General features: G+C 38.5%; 1 protein-coding gene across 1 annotated transcript in view; it reads right to left on the bottom strand.

Moving 5' to 3' along the window:
* Nucleotides 1-217: 217 nt before the first annotated feature.
* Nucleotides 218-27,120, bottom strand: part of RAP2A (RAP2A, member of RAS oncogene family) — a 40,375-nt gene continuing 13,472 nt past the window's right edge. The window contains exon 2 of the mRNA XM_082434730.1: nt 218-4,022. Within this exon, the coding sequence (XP_082290856.1) occupies nt 3,785-4,022 (238 nt within the window). The 3' untranslated portion in view covers nt 218-3,784. The remainder of the gene's footprint in view (nt 4,023-27,120) is intronic.

Below are 27,120 nucleotides of genomic sequence, written 5' to 3' on the forward strand. Positions count from 1 at the left end.
TAATTTTTAAATGGTGTGAAAATGATCTACTAAGTCCCTTTTTACATGATGAATTTAATTCAATTTAATTCAGCTTGACTATTTCTGTAAGAAGAGTATTAAATTCATTCTACGGCAATTTTTAGGGTTTTTTTTTGAAAAAAATACATTAAATACGTTTCACTCATGAACATGTACAAAACAACAAGAACCAAAAAAAACCCAAACCCAGAGGAAATTTCATTAAATAAATTTATTTGTTAAAATAATTTAACTCCAAATACAACTGTTGAATTTGCATTGAGTTATAACTACAATTCATGTTTTAATTGAAATGTCAAGGTTTAACAACTGACATTGTTACAAAACAATAAACTGTGGTTCAATTTTAAATGGTCAGTTGTATTAGAGCTCAACAGTTAACTGTGAACTATATTTATCTCTGGGAAATCCCAAATCAATAAGGATAAGTCTGTTTCCAAAACCCACTGCAGTCATTCTTGACACCCTGATCAAGATTTAAGAGATGCACAATGACATGTTAAAAAAAAAAAAAAAAAAGACCCCCATAGTCTTTAACATTTGATTGGCTAAGGAGACAATTAAAGCTTACCCAAGCGCTAACACAAGGCTAATGAGAACAAAAAACTACAAAACAAACAAAAAACCAATGGCAACAAGCAAAATAAGCACTTTCATATTCATACATATAGACAATACCCCCAGCGGGCAACTCCTGAAAACAAACAGCAGACACCCTTAGGCAACATTTCTTTATACAGAAGAGTAAATATCAGTAGTTTTACCACAGAAAAGTGATGGCAACTGGGCAACTGTAGCAGAGTCAAAATTTCAGTCCTAATTCTACAAACCAAAGGAGAAAATCATCAAAGCACCTTTCAATAGTTTAAGGAAGATTTTATGTAATACTTTTGATCAGATGCTGGCTTGTTTTGTATAAGTTGAACAAAATGAAAGGCATCAGTTACCATCACTATCACAGCTTAAAAGAACCAAAAAAAAAAGTTGCAATATAGAACGAAAAAACTTAAAAAATGCTGCCTTTGTATAAAAGTAAAACGAGATGAAACAGAAAAAAAAAGAAAACCTTATCATAGTAGCTAAAGAAAAAGTGGGTCTTTGGATCAAACCATAACATTTTTAAGGCATGTTAGAAAAACTTTCACTTATCTAGTTGCTAGTCTGATCAGGGCATAAAATAAATAGTGACCCAAGGTCACCAACTTTTAGCCACTATTATTTCATGTGCCAACAAATTTCATCTTCCTGTTGTTAAGCTTTGTATTAACATCTCAACAAACACATTCATTCAAGCTGAGTTATATCCATACCAGATGAAATACCAATAGTAAGAGCACACAAGCGTTTCCACATTTCTGCATATCTTTGATGCTTTGTCACTAAATATTCAGGGCTGTGTGGAAACACTGATCAGGCAGCCAAATCAGTTATTAACAACTTTACAGTAAAAAACCACCTTATTGTCTGAAAAACACGTCTAACTAAAACCCCAATTTTTAGATAACCTTTTCCACCTTATATCTTGCCATACCTTTCATATTATTTAACTTATTTTTCTTGTCTGCATAGCAATCCACAATGTAAAACTGTAGAATCTTTATAGATGTTTTTAATATGTAATCTGTTGCCATAAATTGCTACCAAATATGGAATTCTAAAAAACAGAATCATTCTTAGAAGTTACAGGCTTCAAAACTCAAACAGTGCACTAACAAATATTTCTAATTCAGTTGATAAAATCATCCTTCTTGAATCTTTGATTTCTCTACGTGATTGAGTCAAATCACCTTTTACGTGATGAAATTTATTTCAATAAAACTGGTTAGAACTTTCTGTCCTATCAACAAGGTGCTTCATAATTGGGGATCATAAAAAAAAACTATATTGAAGAACGCAAATATTCACAATTCAAAGACTTGTGACAACCACGGCCTGGTTTTACCCACAGATCTCTGTTTTCTCATCTATGAAAAGGACTATCCACCTTTTTTCTCTCCTCTAACCTTAATGTCAGGTTACTAAACACTTGGGGGGCTACCTATGATTTCAATAATGTATAAAAACAAATAATTTAAAAGAAAAAAATGGTTTTGATACACTATATTCTGCAGTACAGATTCTCATTATAGGCAATTATCTCTGACTTGTGCCAAATTCGTAGGAACAATAAACACACATGCACACGCAAACATACACTCTTCGCTCAGTTACACGCATAAGACCCGAGCTTACTTGCACAAGAGTGTGAAACCAACAAAATGTCGGGCGTTATGTAGATCACAGGCTCAGTGATACTGCAGTTCTGAAGGCCAAATTTATCTCCAGAGCATCAGCTCAAGATACTGTCTTCAGCATTTATAACTCTGAAGTTAGTTGAAAACCCTTCTGCACTTGATTGTAAAACTTATGAATAGGTTTTTCATGTGCCTTTAGTCATGCAAATGATAAATACTTTACGGCTATGAAAACCAAAAATGTCAGAACTTGAGCACCTTTTCAAAACAAAATATTCACTCTAGCTTTATTTGCCACTTCAGTAATCAGGGCAAAATTGTTATAAGAAAATCTTTATATAATTCTCCAGGAAAATTAAAGGGTTTTTTTTTTTTTTTTTTTTTGTCTCTTACCTTCCACTCTATAATTTATGTTCTACTTTTAAGCCCAAATTATTTCACATGTTTATTCAATGTTTTAAATGCCTGCGATAAAGCTCTGCTATAGAAAACTTGATTTCGAAAGCAGGTTAGCCAAGAATCACACCACAACCATAGCCCTTAAAGGCAAGAAGGAATTTGCTGCTTTAACGAACGTAAAAATGCAAGATATCTGTACTGTCCTGTGAGGTTTCTGCAAACGGGAACGTGTGGATGCAACATGGCTTCGTTTTCCTTACATGATGGTACTAGTTAATCTACTAGAACACTTCTCGTTAGTAAGGCTACACAATCTCTTTCCGTCACAGTTGCTTCCTTCTTGTTCAGTAAAGTAATAAAGACCATCCCTGCTTAGTTAACAGAGGGTGGGTTTGGGGTTTTAGTTCGGCTCAAACCCTTGTAAGAGTCTCCACTTTCTGGGCAGAGCAGGTGATGACACATTCTAACACTAGGCTGTATTTTTACACAACCTGTTGTGACTTTTGCTCTATCAAGGACTGACGTGTGAGTTAGTTCCGTGTCACAAATTAGGATAACATCTACAATTAAGCATCGATATTGAAAAACAAATATGTCAGCTGAGCAAAGAATCTCTCCCTGTAATGCTGTTGGCAGGCCAGCTGTTGCTATCTTACTTGACGTGATACATTGGTTAGAAGCACTATAGCAGTTCCTGAAATTCAGTACTCTTGTAGGAAAATATTTCTCCTTTACTTAATTTTTTTTTTTTTTAACAGAAGACAAAATATTTTAATTGTAAGTGGTCACAGGAATTCTTCTGGTTTCTTGCCCATGATTATTTTTAACATACACCATAGTTGCTTCTGTCAACTCAGTGACAATGCCATGACAGCTTTCAAAGGAGAACACCCTGTAGATCGACTTGGCTACGCCTGAAGCTGCAGGTGCCTAGAGAAGACTGAGGACAACGGTGAAGACTGGAGTTACTGAACCCACATGTTACTCAGAGACATCAACTGACCATCACTGCTCCACTCTGAACAAGGACTGCCATTTCACTGGAGAGTCACACCACACATCCTGCAAGCTCCACTGTCGAGCAGACGAGGCTGGTATCGCCTACGATTCAGGGCAGCCACGTGTGAGCGCTACTGGATGTTACACGCGGAACAGCACGGGTCACCCTTGTCGGGCTGAGCGGCATAGTTCATTTGCCTCACAATTTCTGCAAAGAGTTCGTCCACCATTGTTTTACTCTTGGCAGATGTCTCCATGAAGGGGCAGGCCCACTCTTCTGCAAGGGCTCTGCCTTCATTGGAGGACACTTCTCTCTCACTTTCCAGGTCTACTTTGTTCCCGACCAAGATGACTGGCACTTTCTCATACCTACGAGAGAATAAACAAAACACACAGATGTTGGAGAAGTTAGCACGAAGTTAAACAGGTAAAGTGTATTTTCTCTTTTTTCACTATATTCTACTACAAATATTCTTTTTAGTTACATGAAAAATTATTTGCTCCAGTTGGTCTGACATTTGCCAGAAGGCATTTAGAAGCAGCTCTCATAGTAGGTCATAAATGGGTTTTTCAAAATGATGTTTTAAATTAATCAATTATACATCTTCTAAAATCAATGTACCTTTCCAGATATACTTGGAAAATTATTCTCAGAATCTCAGAATAAATCCCTTTATACAGATTAATTTAAACTTTTTTCATTATAAGAGATGCTTACAAAAATTCAGACAATGAGGTAATAGCTCTTGTGACTAAACGAATAATTTATAATTTTATATAATTTCAGCATTTTACTATGTTCTAGAAGTATACAAAACTGATCATGTTCTAATAGTTCCTAAATAAGAAAAAACTAGTAGAACTCATTAGGATGAAACCCACCAAACACAACTACACTCTATCCCTTTACACAAACAGTTATAGATTAGCCTGTTGAAAGACAATCACGGTTCTTTTCGGCCTGACAAGGACTTAAACATTCCAATCGTTAGCTTTATTTGATGTTACCACTTCTTTTCCTTCCTAACTAGAATCAGTGTGCTACAGACTAAATGTGTGTCCCACCAAAATTCATATGTTGAAACCTAATCCCCAAAGTGATGGTGATGGTATTTAGGTCGGGCCTTTGGGAAGTGATTAGATCATGAATGGAATTTGTGCCCTTATAAAAGAGACCCCAGAGAGCTCCTTTGCCCCTACAGCCAAGTAAAGACATAGTGAAAAGATGACAGTGTATGAACTAGGGAAGTGGGCCCACACCAGACACTGAATCTTCCAGAGCCTTGATCTTGGACTCCCCAGCCTCCAGAACTGGGAGGAATAAATTTCTGTTGTTTAAGCCATGCAGTCTATTGTATTTTTGTTACAGGAGTCAGATGGACTCAGGTAAGGTGTCTATAAGTAAAGATGTTTGGAAAAAGCTAAACTAATAGACAACAGATAATATGAAAAGAACATAGAGATTCTAAATCGTTTTGGTACTAAAGATGATTCTCTCTACAATGGTTATTCATGGTGTAAAAATACATGGTGCTACTGTGTATATTTATTTACTATTTGTGTTTATGTTTGTTCTAAGCAATGTTGCTAATACATTTGTACTTTATACATCATTTTAAAAGCTTTTTGTGATTTTAGGATAAATCAATACCTGTGTCTGTGTGTTTGTACTTACCCCCAAGCAGAATGCATCTCTAATTTATAAAGGAAGCAAACTGCAAACCTGCACACAAGTGATAACAAATGTGACTAGATACAGCTAATCAGTTAGAAGAGAAAGCTACACATAGTCAGGATTTACTAAGGCAGGATTTGTACAGCATTTTTATCATTCAGGAAACTGAGTAACAGGCTGGCAGCTAATGTTAGTGACAGTACTTCCACAACTTCATCATCCTGGCAAGATGGTTCATCTCTACTCACCCTAATTTATAAAGCAAACTATATTCCCAACAGAGTCTCTCTTTTTTTCTTTGGCACAAGATCAAACTGAGAATGGTCTCAACAAGAGGTCACACTCCAGGCAGTGTGCCCCTTAGAAATCTGAAACACACAAGCAACTTAAAAATGAGTGGGGATAGTGGGGATAACAATATCAAAGGTAAATCTAAGATTTGGATATTATCATTTTGCAGGAAATGGATCTGGACAATTCCAATTTTTATCAAAGGACTTTCCATGCATTTACTGTATTTCAGCGGTGCCTAGGCTTTCTGATCTCAGATCATACTGAGAGCTTTGAACATATGACACAGGAGTTTTTCACATCTTCTAGGACCCTCACATACAAACAATTACGTGTACCCCTTGGCCTCTGGGAGGACAATGGCAGTGAGAATGAAGCTGCATTACAAACACTATAAATCAGCTGCTTTGCGTACAAGCCCTCTTGGCCTGCTGTACAGAGAAGCTTGGCAAGGAGCTGACATGGCCAGTCCTGTCAGGACAAGGTCAGTTTCTAATCTGTTTTACTTGCAAAGGTATAACTGCATTTTGTTTTTCTTATAAGAGGCTATACATCACTGTGTGTTTAAAACACTCTGTCTAGAAGTGAAGTAACATAAACATTAATAAAATTAAGTAAAATTTATTGATTAAAGTTAAAATTAATTTCAATCTCTGTTTACAATACTTAATAAAAAGGAAAGTGATAAGGCATCCCTTTCTATTATTAATCAAGTGATAACTATTTTAAGGAATACTTTTTAGTTTAAATACACAGCATAATATCATGCTTTATACATAAAGAAATATTTCTTACACTTTTAATTAAAAACTACAAATATGTGGATTTTCAAAACGTGTAAAAAAACCAAATCATTAACCATTGTATGATACACTGAATCAAGAATCTGAATAAATCTAACAGGTTCTCAAAAGGGTAATAACTAGAACACTGCAAACACAGGTCCACATGCAACAGTATTTAATGATTGTTAAACCAAAATGTGCACTTAGTCAGTATCAGAGACCTTGTCCATTATATCACACACTGAATTCAGTGGTCTTTCCTAAAACCAAGATGCTAAAGATGCTAGAGAAATCCAGCTTAATATTCTCAGAAGAGTTTAAAAGACTGAATATGAGGTTTAAGAAAAAAAGGTATTATGTACATTTCAGAACACCAGACGGTGATCAATTTTGTGGCTCTTTCAGTTAACATGAATATGAGAGACAGGATTTGGAGGCTCAGCTTCCAGTCGGGCCACTGAGAGGCTGCAAGACTGAGCAAATCAGTTACTCTACTCGCCTATATTTCATTTACTCATCAGTAAAGCAGGAGTAACAATATCTGTTCCCACTTAACACACAAGGTTGCTGTAACGGTCACATGAGAGAATCTAGAAAAAACCAAGTGCCGGGGCTTCCCTGGTGGCGCAGTGGTTGAGAATCTGTCTGCCAATGCAGGGGACACGGGTTCGAGCCCTGGTCTGGGAAGATCCCACATGCCGCGGAGCAACTAGGCCCCTGAGCCACAACTACTGAGCCTGCGCGTCTGGAGCCTGTGCTCCGCAACAAGAGGGGCCGCGATAGTGAGGGGCCCGCGCACCGCGATGAAGAGTGGCCCCCGCTTGCCACAACTAGAGAAAGTCCTCGCACAGAAACGAAGACCCAACACAGCCATAAATAAATAAATATTAAAAAAAAAAAAACAAAACCAAGCGCCGGATAAATGAAGGGTGGTGTTCTTTCCCCTCCTGCCCGCTGATATGAGACCACGGCCTCAGGAAGTGTGAAGAAGGAGGGGGAACTGATGGAGGGGGGCGAGGAGTGGGAGGGGCGAGGAGTGGGAGGGGCGAGGAGTGGGAGGGGCGAGGAGTGGGAGGGGCGAGGAGTGGGAGGGGCGAGGAGTGGGAGGGGCGAGGAGTGGGAGGGAGGGCGCGCCAATCTGGAAGGTGAGGACGAGGGGCAGAGGCAGGCCTGGAGCCACAGGGATAAAGCAGCCCCCTGACAGCGGCCTTTTCTGTTCTACCCCGCGCCCTCCCTAGGCTGAGCATCATAACAACAGGCAACAGGACAAGCGGAAGAGCCTTCTCCAAATGTGGGTACCTGCGGGGAAGGGAATCTGAAACGGCGCTGGCTTGGGATGACAGAATTGGTTCTCTGTGTGGAGGGAAGATCTGGAGAAACCTGGATCCTCTTTCAGGAAGATGAGTGAGAAAGAAAAGGGAAAGCAGCAAAGGATGAGGCTGACAGAATACAGTGAGGGTGTGAGGAAACTGGTCCTGCTCTCCACTGTGGCTACACGGTATATTAAGAAACAAACAAACCCAAAACACCCAGACCAGGACTCCAGTTCCAGAACTGCCCCTCGCCAGTGCTGTGAATTTAGAAAATTAACTTCATCTCTATGTTCCGTGGTTTCTTGGACTATAAAATGAGCTGGACTAGCTAATTTCTAAGGGGTTCTTAAGCCCTGAAGTTGAAAGTCAGCACAGACACAGCAGGTCACTCCCAAGACAACACGTATCACTTACTGAGTGACTGCTGAGAGCCCAGCACTGCTCTAAGAACAGCACCCAGCAGGCTGAGCTTCACAAGAGATGCGGATGGACGCCTCAGGAGTAAGCCCAGCATGCAGGGGTAACCTCGTCAGGTTCAGTGGGGCGAAGTCCCCAGGCAGCAGAGCTCTCCGACTTGGCGAGTGGAGCGGCTGCTCAGTGCACTCCGCCTGCCAGGAAGCTGGAGATGCACTCGGGGCCCCGGCAGCGCCATCCTGACAACACTGTTCAAACACAGAAACGTGGGATGCTTTTAGCTATGCACGTGCTGAAGGCTCTACGGAAAACTGCCTGCCGCTGCATAAATAACTAGTGATAAACAATCAATGTGTTGTATATTTATTCATCCATTTAACACGTTTATTTGATAAGGGCCTACTATGCGCTAGATACTATTCTAGGCACTTATAATACATCAGTGAATAAAACAAAGAGCTCTGCCCTAGAGTCTAGCAGAGGAGACGGTCATCGATAATACACCTAAGTAAATACGTAAATTATTGGTTTACTAAATGGTGTTAAGTGCAATGGAGAAAAACTGCAGAACAGGGTGGGGGCTGGGAGCACAGGTGCTACTTTAAACCAGATGAGCAGGGTAGGCCTTGTTGGGATGGTGGCATGTGAGCAGAGGTGTAAGGGAGTTTGCCAAGCAGGTATCTGGGGAAGAGCATGCCAGGTAGGACACAGGCCAGCCAGTGTGAAAGCTGGTGGGAGTGTGTGTGATGGCTGGGGGCCCATCTGTATAGCCTCCTGCCACTCCTGCAGCCACAAACCCTGCAGCATAGGAAACCTGTTCATTTCAGGCTAAACAGAACTTTGGAACCTGGGTGGCAAAAGTGGCCTCAGAAGACAAACACGTGACATCTATGACAGGGCCAACTAGATTATCTAGGAAGACTAGGTACTTGGTTGGCAGGTGACGGCAGTACTTTGATTTCATGCTCTATATTTATTAACAGTTTCGTGAGTTGTCTTCATTTTTTCCCTTTTCTAAACACATCACTTGGGAACAAAGGTGAAGATGCAAAATTCCGAAAATATTTATGTATTGTTGTTAACATTATTAAGAGCAGAGTACCACCCTGTTCACATCTTCAACATCAGCTTGTTTCTCATCAACTTCAGCATAACTTCCTTGATGTTTCCTTTGACAGCAGGATCATACAGTGGCTTCTGCATCTCACTGTTATTTTTGTTTATATTATGAGAACTCTTGTTGTTTTTTTTTAAAATAAAATTTATTTATTTATTTATTTATTATTATTATTATTATTATTATTTTTTGGCTGTGTTGGGTCTTCGTTTCTGTGCGAGGGCTTTCTCCAGTTGCGGCAAGTGGGGGGCCACTCTTCATCATGGTGCGCAGGCCTCTCACTGTCGCAGCCTCTCTTGTTGCGGAGCACAGGCTCCAGACGCGCAGGCTCAGTAGTTGTGGTTCATGGGCCCAGTTGCTCCGCAGCATGTGGGATCTTCCCAGACCAGGGCTCGAACCTGTGTCCCCTGCATTGGCAGGCAGATTCTCAACCACTACGCCACCAGGGAAGCCCAGAACTCTTGTTTTATTAACATGAATGTTCGTGTTGTTTACTGTATCATGAGCATGATTACATAATATATTCATAAATAAAATTAGTTCTTTTGAGCAGCTCTGCTTAATGCATTGAATGAAACATCAGAAATACTAGCTTGAGTATCACTTAGCTGTAGAATGTTGATGGCTTCTCAGTGAAGGCAGCTTTGTAGATATGAATAGTTCAAAGCATTTGATGTTTGTCAACAGTCTTTATGTAACTGTCTTGATATGGGTATATGTGTATGTATATTTTATTCTGGTTGTGTCTAAACTCGGCTGATCACCAAAATAGCTTGAGAATTAAAAATACTGATTCCCAGGCCCAACTCCAGAGCTACTGAATCTGAATTTGTGGGATCAGGACTCAAGACCCTATTAAAAAATACCTATCTATATCTATAAGTTCTGAAGACTAATTGTGAGGTTCAGCAGGGTTTAGGAATCACGGACCTGATCTACTACGTTGTGACCCCAAACAATACTGTATGTGTATAGTTCATGGTTTTATACTGTGGCAAGTCCAGGATCAATTCCTTCTTCCCTGCATTTATTCACCAATGATAAGTTGTAGACAGATACCACTACACTCAGTTCCTTTAACTTCCTTTTCAGGGTGTTACATTGTAGCATATTAAAAGAAGGCTATGCTTCAAATGAATTTTACCAGGCTGCTGTCTTCTCAGTCACTTTTTCAGAAATGAGAATCGGAAAGATTTTTACTTACAAGGTCCCCTTGTTCAACCTTCCACCCGTTGTTAAAAATCTCACTTACCAAGAGGGTCTCAAGGCAAAATGTCAGAACACCTGATGCTTTAATCATTTCCATGACAACCTTACCAAATGGTTATATTTCAACATCTTTAGTGATGTGGAAATCATATCTCAGGCAACCCATTTTGTCCTTCCTGTCAGTTCTGTTAAATGTTAGTGTTAAAAAGTCAGTGCTAAAAAGTTTATCCCTATCTAATGAGCTGTGATCTGTAACACCTTGTCCCTCCTTTTACGCTTGAGAACATAGAAATCTTTTCTCCAAAATGAAAATAGCTTTTCTTCTCCATCTCCCTGGTCAAATAAGTAACACATAATGATTTAAAAAAACCCATGGCAATATTTAAATAGGTAAAGATGAAATTGAAAAACATTCTTAATCTCACCTCCATAAGAATAATTGCTATAACTATTTTGGTGTATATCGTTTCACTATTTTCCTATACATATCTATATAAATGTAAATTTTTATGAAAGGAGATTATACCAGCTTCGATTTTCACTTATCATGGACTTTGTATATCAATAAGTGATATACATCATGTTAATGGCTAAACAGTATTCCATTTTATAGAGTCTCTACAATAAACATACCGTAATTTAATGACTCCTTCTCCATTTGTGCATGGAGAGTTCCCCTCTACTCATTTTTTTCACTAACAAACAGCAATCTGATGAACTACACCTAGAGGTATAACTTCTTTCTCAAAGGTATGCATAATGTGTGTGTGTGTGTGTGTGTGTGTGTGTGTGTGTGTGTGTGTGTATGGCATACCATTTAAACCAGAAAAATCACATTTCTAGATTAGATAACCAGATTGCCGTGCACACATACATGCAGTCTCAACTGACATCCAGAAATTTACACTACAGCCAACAGTGCTTAAGAGTGTCTGTTTCCCCACCCTTGGGATTGATATTTTTAATCTTTCAGTAAAGTATTATGGCAGTTCTGGAGAAAGAGAATGGTTTTTGGCTAGGAGTTGAAGGCTCCTACCACAGCCTGCCAGCATAAAACATCAATACTTCTCGTAAGGATGGAAAACATAAGCTAAATAAGGCTTCCGTCTTCCTCTAAACTGATTTGTTTTGAGGTGACTAAATATTTCATCTTAAAAGAGCACTTCTGGTAATTTAGCTCAAGTAATGAAAGGAAACCACAATTCTATGCTGCAACTTTCTCTTGGTTTCAGACTGCATACTGAAGAACAGAGAGAAATTTGTAAATGTAATGTAAAAATTAAGTTAGGAGCGTAATAACGCTAAAAAGATACTCAAAGCTATCACGGATACTCCAAACCGATGTAGATAAAAATAATCTGTTTTAATAGAAATTAAGAGCTGACACTGTATCAGAAGAACAGTTTGATGGTGAGGGACCAATTGATCATGACAATGCAACTCAGGCATTTTGAATGTTGTATTAAAAAACCATTTGAGGGAGAAAATATTTGCAAAAGACATCTGATAAAGGATTGTTATCCAAAATATACAAAGAAGTCTTAAAACTCAACAAGAAACAAACAACCCAATTAAAAAAATGGGCAAAAGACCTTAATAGACATCTCAATGAAGAAGATATACAGATGGCAAATAAGCATGTGAAAAGATGCTGCACATCATATTTTGTCAGAGAAATTCAAATTAAAACAGAGATACCACTATACACCTACTAGAATGGACAAAATCTAGAACACTGACAACACCAAATGATAGTTAGGAGCAACAGGAACTCTCATTCATTCCTGGTGGGAATGCAAAATGGTGTAGCCACTTGGAGGACAGTTTAGTGGTTTCTTAGAAAACTACACATACTCTTATCATACAATCCAGCAATCCTTGGTATTTACCCCCAAAAGTGAATAATTATGAATATATAAAACCTGCATATGGATGTACCTAGCAGCTTTATTCATAATTGCCAAAACTTGGAAGCAACCAAGTTATCCTTCAGTAGGTGAATGGATAAACTGTGGTATCCAGACAATGAAATATCATTCAGTGTTAACAAGAAATGACCTATCAAGCCATGAAAAGACAGGCAGGAAACTTAAAGGCACATTAAGTGAAGGAAAGCAATCTGAAATGGCTACATATTGTATGGTTTCAATTATATGACATTTTGGAAAAGGCAAAACTATGGAGACAGTTAAAAGATCAGTGGTTGCCAGGAGTTGGTGGGGGTGGGGAGGAAGGGGTGAAGAGGTGGAGCACAGAGGATCTTCAGGGCAGTGAAAATACTCTTTATGATACCACCATGATGAATACATGCTATTAAACATTTGCCCAAATCCACACAACGTACAACACCAAGAGTGTACTAAGGTGAACTACTGACTTTGGATGATTATGATGTGTCGATGTAGGTTCATCAGTTTAACCAATGTACCAGTCTGGTGGGGGATATTGCTTATAGGAAAGGCTATGCACGGGTAGGCTCAGGGGCTATAAAGGAAATCTCCGCATCACCTCGATTTTGCTGTGAACCTTAAACTACTCTGAAGAAATAGTCTTCTTTTTTTATTCTGTTATTTTATTTTTTATTTATTTATTTTTTTGGCTGCGTTGGGTCTTTGTTGCGGCACGTGGGCTTTTCTCTGGTTGCGGCAAGTGGGGGCTACTCTTTGTTGCAGTGCGTGGGCTTCTCACTGCGGTGGCTTCTCTTGTTGCGGAGTGTGGGCTCTAGGCTTGCGGGCTTCAGTAGTTGCAGCACGTGGGCTCAGTAGTTGTGGCACGCGGGCTCTAGAGCGTAGGCTCAGTAGTTGTGGCGCACGGGCTTAGTTGCTCCACGGCATGTGGGATCTTCCCGGAGCAGGGATCGAACCCGTGTCGCCTGCATTGGCAGGCGGATTCTTAACCACTGCATTACCAGGGAAGTCCAAGAAATAAAGTCTTTTAAAAAGAGCTACTTGAGGACTAGGGTAGCCAAGTTGGCTTAAGTCCACTGAAGTCTTTATATCCCACTAATCACAGGTAAAAACTCAGGACAAAATACAAACAGCAACTACCAAACAACTCTGAAAAGTAAAGAAAAGCAGGCAGATTGGGGAGGAGGGCCAATTCTTAGAGAGAAGACCCTTACGGAGGTTGAATTTCCTAGTTTTTCCTCTTTTCTTTTGTGGCCTTGAGCTGAGGGTGGGCACTCAGTGGCATGCACACAGCCAGAACTCTGAGAGAAATTCTGTCTTTCTACCCAGAAGATCAGGGTAAAAGGATCTCTGTGAGCTGGAGTATGCGTGTGGGTGGGGAAACCTCCCTTTTTTCTTTTCTTTTTTTTTTTAAGGGTTTTTTTTTTTTAAATAAATTTATTTACTTTATATTTGGTTGCGTTGGGTCTTCATTGTTGCACGCGGGCTTTCTCTAGCTGTGGCGAGTAGGGACTACTCTTCATTGCAGTGTGCATGCTTCTCATTGCAGTGGCGTCTCTTTGTTGCAGAGCATGGGCTCTAGGCGTGCGGGCTTCAGTCATTGTGGCACACGGGCTCAGTAGTTGTGGCTCACAGGCTCAGTAGTTGTGGCTCGCGGGCTCTAGAGCGCAGGCTCAGTAGTGGTGCTCAGGCTTAGTTGCTCTGCGGCATGTGGGATCTTCCTGGACCAGGGCTCAAACCTGTGTCCCCTGCATTGGCAGGCGGATTCTTAACCACTGAGCCACCAGGGAAGCCGAAACCTCCCTTTTTTCTTGTTTTTCCTTTCACAACTCACCTACAGTGGGCCCCTAGCAGAGCTGGGGTAGTGGGCAATGCCAACAGCTAAGACTTCATTAAAAATTTCTGGTTAGAGCAACTGAAAAAAGGGCTCCTTAAGGTCCAAAGAGAATGAGAAAAATCTTTAGTTTTTTTCCTTCTTTTTTCTCTGCCCACTATGCTAGGAAGATGACCTCAACTGTGAGAACTGTGTAGCAATGCAGAAGGATATCAACCAACTTTATCTAATTAATATTTATAGAACACTCTACACCATAAAAGCAGAATACGTATTCTTGTCAAGTGCGCCTGCAATATTCACTAAGACAGACCATATTTTTGGCTATAAAAACTGTAACAAATGTAAAAGAGCTGAAATGATACAAAATATATTCTCGGACCATAGTGGAATTAAACTAGAAATCAGTAACAAAAAGATATCAAGAAAAATCTCCAGATATTTAGAAACTGAACCATATACTTCAAAATAATCCATGGGTCAAAGAAGACATCATTAAAAAATAAGAAAACACTTATTTGAATAAAAATGAAAATAGAACATATCAAAATATGTGGGATGTAGTTAAAGCACAGCACAGAGAGAAATTATAGCATTAAATGTTTACACTTGAAAAGAAGAAAGGTCTTAAATCAATGATCTCTGCTACCACCTTAAGAAACTAGATAAAGCACAAAATAAATCCAAATTAAGCAGAAGGATGAAATAATAAAGAAAAAAAATAAAAGAAATTTAAAACAGAAAAACAATATAGAAAATCAACAAAAATTAAAAATCTAGTTCTCTTAAAAGACCAATAAAACTGATAAACTTCTAGCCAGATTGATCAAGAAAAAAAGATGACACAAATTAACAATACCAGAAAGGGGAAACTTACTACACACCCTACAGACATGAAAGAGAATATGCTCCTGAAATAAAAACTTAGATGGAATGCACCAATTCCTTGAAAAAATTTACTTATATGATGTCATTCACGCTCCTCTTCTCAGGGGGTGACAACAGCTCTCCACTACTGATCATATTATACCTAAACCCCTCTGTTTAGCTTCTTCAGGTTTCCAAACTCTAGCCCTTCATATCTAATTCAACTTCATCTCCTACAACTTTCCAAAGAGAATCTTCTGTTCTAAATTCTGTTTCCTTGTTCATGATGGTCCTCTAATGATAGAAGTCCCTACCAATCACAATTCTAACTACCATTCGAAATTTAGGTCAAATTTCATCTCTTTTAAAATCTTCCTTTTATAAATAGCTCATTTGTCTGAACTCTTATTTATATTTTATATCATTAAGAATTTGGGGTTCATAGGTTTTCATTAATTTATTTCTTGAGTATCTACTAGGCATTGTGTGAAGGACTGGAGATATAAGACAAATAAAATCCTTGGAGTTTACGCTCAAGTTGAAGGTAACACTATAAACAAACAACCAATGTAACTAAAGACTGTGATAACTGTTTCAAAGAAAATCAATATTGATTAATGTACAGTAACTTGGGCAGGCCAATATTACATGAGGTGATCAAAGAAGGCATCTCTGGGAGATGAATTCTAAGCAGAAACTTGAAGACTGAGAGTTGAGTCAGCCATGGGAGAAAACCAGGAATCAAACATTTTAGCCAGAAGAAAATATAAAGGATAGGTTGTAGAAGAGTGCTAGGCTTATTCAGGGAACAAAAAGGAGACTGGAACGATTACAGCGTAAAGAGCAAGGGGGAAGAAAAGCATGAGGGATGATTGAAGAAGGACCTATGGCCACTATTGTAAGAATAAGAGAAAGTCACTGAAGGTCTTTTAACAAAAAAAATTAGGTGGTCTATGTGTTAAGAGATCAGTGTGGTTAATGTACAGAAAATGTTCTTTAGGGGCACAATAGTAGCAGGAAGACAGGAGATGACTGTACTGTTCCAGGCAAAAGTCAACAATGACTTGAATTGGGATGATGGCAATGACAGTATTAAGAAATAAAACTTAAAATATATTTCGGAGGCAGCACCAACAAAGACATGATAATGGACTGGTTGAAGAAGACAGGCAGGTAGTGGTCTGACAAAAAAAAGAAATCAGTAAGATTCATAGGTAAACTATTGCTTTTACAAGTATAGTTTTATCTCATGACTAAGAACCTAAGACCCCAAGGGGAACTACCATATGCCTCCTATCACCCTGTTTCTAATACACTTGTACTGTGATCATGTTTAAAATTATCTTGGTTATCAAATCACTACTTCTTACAAAGAAACTTTTAGTATACCATGGAGTTCTTAATAAACATTAAAAACAATCCCCTCTTAGCTTTAAATTCGATGATGATTTTCCTGTAGAAGTGGCTACTTCCTTTTCCTATATAAGTTTAATTTTCTAAATATCCTACTCACTTCATGTTTACCTTAATATTATTCCAGGATTTCTACCTATCCTTTACTGATTACCTGGGAGTCTTTTTAAAGATGTATGTTGTTTCCAGATACGAACTTTTCTTTTACTATGTAAGATAAAAATCATTTGCCACTCAAATTTCACCTTGTTGAAGGTCTTTCTACATACTCTCAAATTACTACCAATAGAAAAAGAGTAAGATTTCTGCCTTCTACTTCTACCATACACTTGGATATTCTGATTATTTCTAAAAGTTTGTGAATGATAATTACCCAACACTACAGATGTATTTTTAGCTCTTTCTGAATTATTAATCAAGTCTTTAAAAATCTTAGAAAAATATTACGTCAATCAACAAGAAGCTTCACATACTTTTTTGATTGGAGGGACAGTATAAATAAATAAAATCTCCAACACTGTCCCCTCTTCTTAGGCCCTCCTAAGAAAGAAAAAGTTAAACTTCTCCATATGGCCTTTTCAGCATTATGCTCTCCTCAGACCATTAAAAAAATTAAGTCTGGAAAATTCTACTGTTTCACGGGGTGGGGCAAAAGGGAAGAGGAGGGCGAACTGGTAAAAGCAGTCATTGTTCTGGCCTCAACTAGGGAAAAGGTGAATGGTACCCAATTTGTCCAAAGGCAATTGAAGATGACTCAACCAATTCCTTGAAAAGTACAAACTATCACAACTCATCTCATATGAAATAGATCATTTAAATACCAATTTATCAATTATTATCCTATGCAATATGGTTTTAGTGTCAAGTGAAGAACTCTTTGTCTCGCCCTAGATCATGAAGATTTTCTCTAAAAGCTTTATAGTTTTGCATTTTACGTTTAAGCCAGATCAATTTTAAGTTAGTTTTTGTTAAGATGTGAGGTTTAGGTTATACATGCCTAACTGCTCCAGCTTTTTGTTGAAAAATTATCAAATACCAGAAATAAATCTAATCAAAGATTTAAAAGACTTTTACAATGAAAATTACAAAACAGTGCTTAGAGAAATTAAAGAAGACCTAAATAAATGGAGGAATGTACTAGTCACTGGTTGGAAGACTCAACATTAACACATCAATTCTCCACAAATTGATTTATGGATTCCATGTAAACCCAATCAAAATGACAGCAGGTTTTTGATAATTTTGTGCATGTGGGGTAACTGACAGATGATTTTTGGAAATGCAAAGAATTCTACGGAAAAGCAAAATAACTAGAATAGCCAAAGCAAATCTGTAGAAATAAAACAAAGCTTGAGTATTAGATACCAGATATCAAGACTTATAAAGCTATAATAATTAAGACAGTGTGGTTTACACATAAGAAGAAATAGAAAAATGGAACAGAATAGAGGGTCTAGAAACAGACCTACACATATAGATTTGCCTGATTTATGACAAAGGTGCATCTACAATTCATTGGGGAAACGGTCTTTTAAATAAATAGCACTAGGTCAACTGGATAGCCATATGTGGATAAAAACCAAAAACCAAAAACCAAAAACCGAAAAAACCTTGAACCACCCCCCCATCTCACACCACTAACACAAATTACAGATGAATCATAGAATGAAAGTCAATATACCTTCTAGAAAGAAATACGGAGGATGAATCTTCATAACCTTAGAGTGGACAAAGATATATTAATTAGGACACAAAAAAGAACCATAAAAGATTAATAAAGTAGACTTCATTAAAATTAAGAATTTATGCTCATTAAAAGAAACTATTAAGCAAGTCAAAAGGTAAGGTAAGATTGGGAAAAGGTACCTGCAATACATATATCTGACAAAGGACTTCTATCCAAAATGTGTAAAGAATTTCTACAAAATGTAAGAAGACAATACAATTTTTAAGTGGACAAAACACTTGAGCAGGTATTTTTTAAAAGAAGATATGCAAATAGTCATTAAGCATACAAAGAGGTGTTCATCATTATACACCAGGGAAATAAAAACTAAAATCAAAATGAGGTACCACTAAAATCTTATCAGATAAGCTAAAATTTTAAAAGACTGACTATATCAAATGTTGACCAGGATGTGGAACAACTGAAACTATTATTGGGGGAAGAGTAAATCAGTACAACTACTTTGGAAAATCATTTGGCAGTACAGTTGACCCTTTAACAACTTGGGGGTTAATCTGCATATAGCTTATAGTTGGCCCTCCGTATCCATGGTTCCTCCACAACTAACTAGGGCTTCAACAAACCATGGACTGTGTAGCACTGCAGTATTTACTTTTGAAAAATATCTGCATATGAGTGAACCTGCACAGTTCAAATCCATGTTGTTCAAGGGTCAACTGTATTTACTAATGCTGAGCCTATGCATTTATGACCCAATAATTCTACTCTGAGGTATACACCAAGGGACAGTGTACATATACGCACCAAAAGATATGTACTAGAATGTTCACAGTAGTGTTACTCATGATAGCCCTGATCTAGAAACTACCCAAATACTTATCAACAGAATAAATAATGAAATCATACAAGAGGACTACATACAAGGGGACTACTGTACCTCAGTGAAGAATCAGCTACTGCTACAAGCAACATGGATGAATCTGACAAAGAGGATGTTGAACGATAAAGGCCAGAAGCTTAATAACAGACAAAACTAATCTGTGCTGGTCTTTGAGCATGGAAGTGACAGGGATGAAACATGAGGGAACCTGCTGCGTTGCTTGAAATGTTTGTCTCACATCTTCATCCAGGACTTGGCTACCTGGAGTACGTATCTAGCTGTCTAATCTTAATTTGTGTATTTCACTACATAAAAGTTATACATCAATAAAAAAATAAATTGAAACAAAAAAAATCAATAAATGAGATAATTATCTAAATGATTTCCTCATTGAAATAGGAATGGTAAAATAACCTTCAAGACAAACTGAGTGAGCATGTTGGTTATGGGTTGCAAGTCACACAAAGTGCACTGTAAAGTCGATCAGTTAGTATATTATTCAGCTGAATACTGCTAATCCATTTTAAATTTCTGTCCACGTCCTACGCTGTTTATTTTATATTCAAAACTGGCTAAAGACTGAAAGCATAAGGAGTACTATACTAAAGTATATGTTTTTGGAAACAAAAACGATAATAACTCTGAACATTTTCTTCACCATCAGATCTATAAATTGCATCCATCTGACCACAATTCTTTTCAGGCGTATCAAGATGCCACAGTATGCCAGAGAACTTCAAATATCCATGTTAGAAACAGAAAATATAATCATGACCACATTCAATCTGGCTTTTTATTTATTAGAAATGAAGATAATCTGCCCCAGTAATGTGTCATATGTGAGGAAGTGTTTGCAACTGGAAGCCTTAAACCTTGTTATTTAGAAACTAACTGCAAAAATATCTGAATAAACCAGTTGATTCCCCTTTTTTTTTTTTTAAAGCACAATATCCAAGATATCCAAAATAAGGCAGAGGAAAGCAGTTGTTGGTCCACATTTGATACTTTTAACGTGTAGTTAAATTTCAATCTGCATTTTAATGTATATTCAGTCATCAAATAATCTGTCAACAAAGTATGCATCTTCTTACATAATTTAAATAGCAGGGAAAATTCAAGTTTGGACACCTATTCGAAAAACACATCACATAGCTTTCATCTATCTAAGGAACAAAGGTCTTCAGACATAAAACATGCTTTTTATCTTTAGTGAGAGTCAAAATCTAAAAACCTCTGCATTAAAAAACAGGTCCAACTATTGTACTTGAAAAGACTAAATTGAGTCAATTGCTCAGGAAAACGCAAGTTATTTGAACTGTTATCTAAATTTATATCAAATTATAGGATATATCTTCTCAGCATCCCCTCATTTCAAATTCTTGGCAAAAATGTTGATGAATGAAGAAAATTCATATATATCTGATACACAGTTAAAGTTCAGTTACAAGTACTTCTTAAAAGTTACCTCTGACTGAAGAAGATTTAAAGATGCATCAAAGCTAGAAAGAGCTAAGACTTTTTAGAAACTTTTAAATTATGAACAGAAGAGTATTTTTCCTGGGGTATTTTCCTACTGTTGTAGTAAGATCTTAAAATATTTATTTCCAAATCACTAAATACAAACAGCACCAAACAAAACTAAAAACACAAAAACACACTGAATCTCTAGAAAATGCAGGTTATCAGACCAGCAGAATTAGCTTTTCTTCTCTCCAGCAACAAGCAGCTCAGGGGACGAGCGTATCAATTATGCATGACAGGTTGTAACTGGTTGGTTCAACTGGCATAAGTTTGACTGGGGATGTCTAATAAAAAGGTTTTTTTCATTTGAAGTGGGAGAAGTAACAGGTGACAGATGGCAAAGGCAAAACAAAACAATGAAGAAAGGAGCTGGAAACTATCATTATTGGCAGAGATTATGGTGCCCAACAGCAGCCAATGGAGAACAATGAGCTACCGATATTTTGACAGGATTCAAGTCAACAGCGAATTAAAAGAAGTTAGAAACAGTTATAAGAAGTCACTGTGAGAGTGAGGGAGAAAGGGTGGTAAGCAAAAGTCTTCACTAGGCTCTAAAGTAATCAGGTTTGGGATGAGAGACTGTAACAATAGGTCTGGAACAGTAGTGATTACAGGGGACAAGCAGGGTGAGAATTATTGGATGTGAGAAAATCTGTCGCTTCATTTTCATTCCCACTACAAAACCCCTTTCATTTCCAAAACAAGTCATACCTGAGCTATGCAACAGCCTCCTAACTGGCCCCACCTCCAAGTTCTCACCCCTCTATTCTGTCCTATATGCCACTTCCACAGTAGTTACCTTAAAGCCCTGCACACGGTTGTCTCCCCATCCCCCCAAACCACTACCTAAGAAAAATATGTGATGGCTCTACAACCACTTGATAAAGGCTATCTCTACGTTAACAGTCAAGGTCAACCACAATGTGGTCACTGGCTAAAATCATGACGGACTGCACCGCAAGGGGGAGAGAACTGGATGTCGATTTAGTGGACCTGGAAAAAGTCTGGCTGTGCTCCCTCAGATATGTCATGTGACCTCTCTGAGCCTCATGTTCCTTATCTGTGAAACAAACATTACTGATCCTTAGGTATTATGTTATGGAAGATGATGGTGATGACTTTACTAATAATAGCTAGCATCTATAGAGGGCTTAGGAGGTGCCAGACACTGCACTAAGCAGTTTACATGAATTATCCATTGAAGTATTATGGATACTGTAAAATACTATTGTTACATGGTAACAAAAACTGTTATATAGTTATCTTATTTCCTATCTCCAGCTTCCATTCCCTGGCTGGATGGTCAAACCTAGCTTTCTACTCTAGAGACCATTAGTTCTTATGGGAACAATGTAAGAAAAACAGGATAGATACTATTGCCTCTGGTATCAGAAGCTGACAATTTACCATCTTCTCTGAACAGAAGTATCTTTCCTTACTCTATTCATCTTCTTGCTCCAAGCACTGCTAAGTCAAGTTACTAGATGTGAACCATGGCTCTGACGTCCTATAAAACAATGTGGGATAATAAAAAAGAAAATGGAAACAAAACTGAAGAGAATTAGGTGTTCTGAGATAAAGTCTTGCTTCTGCTTTAAAACAGCTGTGCCACCTTTAAAGTTAGATCTGGGACCTCAGGAAGGCAAGGGCCATGAATGTTTATGTAGCTGTATCTCTGGTGCTGGAATCAATTCTTGACGCTTACAGCCATACAAAATAGAATGAGTCAATGAAGTGATTATCTTCAAATATGACAGATTTTGTATGTAGCCCATAGTGAAAATGTCACAGGAACAATGCAAACATATCCATGGTCACCAGGCTAAAAAAGCATTTTGGATGTACACCATCTAGAATGCTTTATTTTTTAGTCTTTATCATGCTTTCCATTAGATGCCGAAATGCTTAAATTGATTTGCAATATAAGGCGTCTCCAGATATTCAGAAAGAAAATGGTCAAAATCCATAAGGTAATGAACTGAAGGGACCTTTATTCCTAATTCAACAAACATTTACTGGATGCTTTCTTTGTGCCAGGTGCTGGATATCAAAACTGAAGCAGACTACCACCAAATACATACACGGAAGAAGCTTTCTTTGTTAACATAAATTAGATGGTACATGTCAACTACTTTTAGAAAGAATATACACTGTGGGTAGAGCGAATGGGGATGGGCAGTACAGACTACTATTACAAGCAGTTGCAAAGTGTATACACATACGCAGATTTTTCTGCTGAAACTAAACTTTAATATGTTATATTCTAATAAAATTAAATATGATCTTCAAAGTGCAGTTAATCACATGTGGGTGTGAACCGTAAAATGACACGGGACAGATAGTGTGAAGGCAGTTGGTAGATGCCTGCGTCAATCTGCCACCTTTTAAGAGATAAAATACATCCTTTCACTCGCTTGTCACTCATCCTCATTACACATTCTTTAAAGCTCTTAACAGAGAAATCCGAAGGATCAATAGTACTCTTATCAAAATAATTTCTAAAATATCAACATGTTCACCTAAAAATGTTTTATTGTTCCAGATAACTATTACTGCACGAAAAACGACCCCCAAACTAATGGCTTAACATAACCATTTGATTCTGTTTCGTGGTGGTGTGCGTCGGGAACCTGGGCAGAGCTCAGGCGGCCGATCCTTCTGCTGCACGTGGCACCGGTTGGGCTCACTCAGTGGTGTTCAGCTAGGGCTGGCCTGGGAGGAGTCTCAAAGCCGGCTTCACCTCACGCCTGGCCCGCTGGTGGCCACAGCTGGAAGGGTACCTCCGTCTCTCTCTCCACACAGTCTCAGGGCCTTTTCATGTGTTCTCCAGGAGGGTAGCTGGACTTCTCACATGGCAGCTCAGGGCTCCGAAAGACCACGGTGGAAGGTGCTTTGTCCTCTTAGAGACTAGGCCCAAAACTTGCTTAGCATCACTTCCACCATACTCTCCTGGTCAAAGTAGTTACAGGTCAGCCCACATTCAAGGGGAGGGCAAATAGATCCCACCTCTCTCTGGGAGTCATGTCAAACAATCCACAGCCATCTTTAGTCTAGCATGTTTAGTAAAAAAGATGTCACCTTTTTAAAAAAAAAAAAAATTAATTAATTAATTTTTGGCTGCATTGGGTCTTCCTTGCAGCGTGCAGGCTTTCTCTAGTTGCGGTGCATGGGCTTCTCATTGTGGTGGCTTCTCTTGTTGCGGAGCACGGGCTCTAGGCACGCAGGGTTCAGTAGCTGTGGCGTAGGCTCAGTAGTTGTGGCACACGGGCTTAGTTGCTCTGTGGCATGTGGCATCTTCCTGGGCCAGGGATCGAACCCGTGTCCCCTGCAATGGCAGGCAGATTCTTAACCACTGCGCCACCAGGGACGTTCAAAAGATGTCATCTTTTAAACTGAATAAAATTTCCAGTTCATGAGGATCTGCTGCCCCAAATTCAGAAATGTAATACAGAAGGATGTTGGCCAAGTCAAAGAGACTGTTTATACAGACTGGATATCACAAAAATACCAGTAAAAATGGGGTTGAAATTGACATAATTCTAAAAACAGGGAACTTAAGGTAAGCGCCTAGAAGGACCATATAAGTTTTGCCAAGAGACACTTTTGAGATGGAAAGGGGCACTGTAAATAAATGTACCAAGGCAAAAGGTGTAAACCTGAACTGTCCCAGGTAAAGAGACGTACAGCCATCTTTGGAGAAAAGGGAACAGATCAAAGCAGTGGTACTTATTCAAAGGAAATATTTATGGGTTTGTTAGAAGCTAGTCAGTACGATCTAGAAAAGCTTCAGTACTTATGATTTTAACAGGATGTGCTGATGAGAGCAACAGAACAAATCTTCTTCCCCCAAATAGTCCCTTCCTCCATAAATGTCCAAGTATTTCTTCCAGTAAAACCAGATGATGTGCTCAGGGTAGCCTGAGGAATGAACAATGTCATCAAGAGTGGCCTTTTCAAATGGCTGTACCTCTGGGAGGCCTCCAACCACCCAACACTCTGTTTATATCCTTCCTCCCTGAAGGGGGCAGTACGCCGACACTGGTTGATGGCTATTTGAGAGCAAGAACAAGTAGTTTATGCAAACATTAAGCTCTTTAATGCAAGACCACTGAAAAAAGTTTCATGCCATCAGTGTTATGTGTAAACTGATTAATCATTGAAAAGTTGTTTTCTCATCTCCAGCTCTTCTAAAATAAACTTAAAACTTGTCTTGACTTTCTAGTTAGTGTTCACATAGATACGCACTTGTCTTACGACAAGCACCCGCCTCCTCACTATGCCAACATGACTATGACTGATGGACAAGGCTTGTTTGGAGTGTTGGTTCACGAAGCAGAGAACAGTCCGAGTGTATGTGGGTCATCTGGGTGGGGTTGGGAGGGATTATATTTTGGATAGCATAGTTTTTTTTAAAAAATTAATTAATTTATTTATTTTTGGCTGCGTAGGGTCTTCGTTGCTGTGCGTAGGCTTTCTCTAGTTGTGGCGAGCAGGGGCTACTCTTTGTTGTGGTGCACGGGCTTCTCATCGCAGGGGCTTCTCTTGTTGCGGAGCACGGGCTCTAGGTGCGTGGGCTTCAGTAGTTGTGGCACGCGGGCTCAGTAGTTGTGGTGCACGGGCTTAGTTGCTCCGCGGCATGTGGGATTTTCCCGGACCAGGGCTCGAACCCGTGTCCCCTGCATTGGCAGGCGGATTCTTAACCACTGCGCCACCAGGGAAGTCCTGGATAGTATAGTTTTATATGTACCATATTTGGATATTTCAGCTTCACTAAATGCAAAGACAAAAAAACTGATATTAAGATAAAGCTTATTCTTTGTTTCTTAATCTATATTAAACTATCCCTGATAACGAACTTTTATCTTTAGACAATCTCCCAGCTATCTTCCCTGGGTACTAGCTAATCTACGCTGTTTTCTCTCAATTATCCATAAATCATTTTACTTTTTTAATGCTTTCTAAGATAACAATTCTGCTCAAACCATTCAACAACCAAATACAAAGTAAGATTTCATTTCCAGGGAGGATCTAAATGTACTAAATATAACAAAGCAAATATACAATTGTTGGCATTAGTCTTACAGACAAATTTTGACCTTCTATAATGAGTTAGAATGCATCAAAAAACCTTTAGAAAAGGTGAGAGAAACAGGTGAGGGGGATTAAGAAGTACAAACTTCCAGTTCCAAAATAAATGATTCAGAGGTATGAAATATACCGTATACATCTGTACAGGGGAATATAGGCAATAATAATGCAATATCTTTGTATGATGACAGATGGTAACTAGACTTATCATGGTGATCATTCTGTAACGTATTGGGTTGGCCAAAAGATTCGTTCAGATTTTTCCGTAAGACGGGCCCAGGAGCACTTAGTTGTCTTTAACTTCATTCGAAACAGCTTTGTTAGACTGTATGTGACAGCTATCATATCAGCGTGCATTTTAAAAAAGACATCAAAATTGGTGAATTTTTGTGTAGCCATTTCAACGTTGAAGATGGAGGAAAAAAAGCAACATTTTTGGCATATTATGCTTTATTATTTCAAGAAAGGTAAAAATGCAACCGAAATGCAAAAAAAGATTTGTGCAGTAAATGGAGAAGGTGCTGTGACTGATCAAATGTGTCAAAAGTGGTTTGCGAAGTTTTGTGCTGGAGATTTCTCGCTGGACGATGCTCCACGGTCGGGTAGACCAGCTGAAGTTGATAGCGATCAAATCGAGACATTGATTGAGAACAATCAGGATATTTTGAGTATGTCAGCAGGAGATAGCTGACATACTCAAAATATCCAAATCAAGCACTGAAAATCATTTGCACCAGCTTGGTTATGTTCATCGCTTTTATGTTTGGGTTCCACAGAAGTGAAAAAAACCTTCTTGACCACATTTTCACATGCGATTCTCTACTTAAATGTAATGAAAACGTTGTTTTTAAAACAAATTGTGACAGGAGATGAAAAGTGGATACTGTACAACAACGTGGAACGGAAGAGGTCGTGGGGCAAGCGAAATGAACCACCACCAACCACACCGAAGGCCGGTCTTCATCCAAAGAAGGTGATGTTGTGTATACGATGGGATTGGGAGTCCTCTATTATGAGCTCCTTCTGGAAAACCAAATGACTAATTCCAACAAGTACTGCTCCCAATTAGACCAACTGAAAGCAGCACTCGATGAAAAGTGTCCAGAATTAGTCAACAGAAAACACATAATCTTCCATCAGGATAACGCAAAACCGCATGTTTCTTTGATGACCAGGCAAAGCCTGTTACAGCTTGGCTGGGAAGTTCTGATTCATCCACCATACTCACCAGACATTGCACCTTCAGATTTCCATTTATTTCGGTCTTTACAAAATTCTCTTAATGGAAAAAATTTTAGTTCCCTGGAAGACTGTAAAAGTCACCTGGAACAGTTCTTTGCTCAAAAAGATAAAAAGTTTTGGGAAGATGGAATTATGGAGTTGCCTGAGAAATGGCAGAAGGTAGTGGAACAAAAGGGTGAATATGTTGTTCAATAAAGTTCTTGGTGAAAATGAAAAATGTGTCT

Source organism: Balaenoptera physalus, assembly GCF_965194825.1.
Source record: "Balaenoptera physalus genome assembly, chromosome: 18".
In the NCBI taxonomy this organism is placed as follows: Eukaryota; Metazoa; Chordata; class Mammalia; order Artiodactyla; family Balaenopteridae; genus Balaenoptera; species Balaenoptera physalus.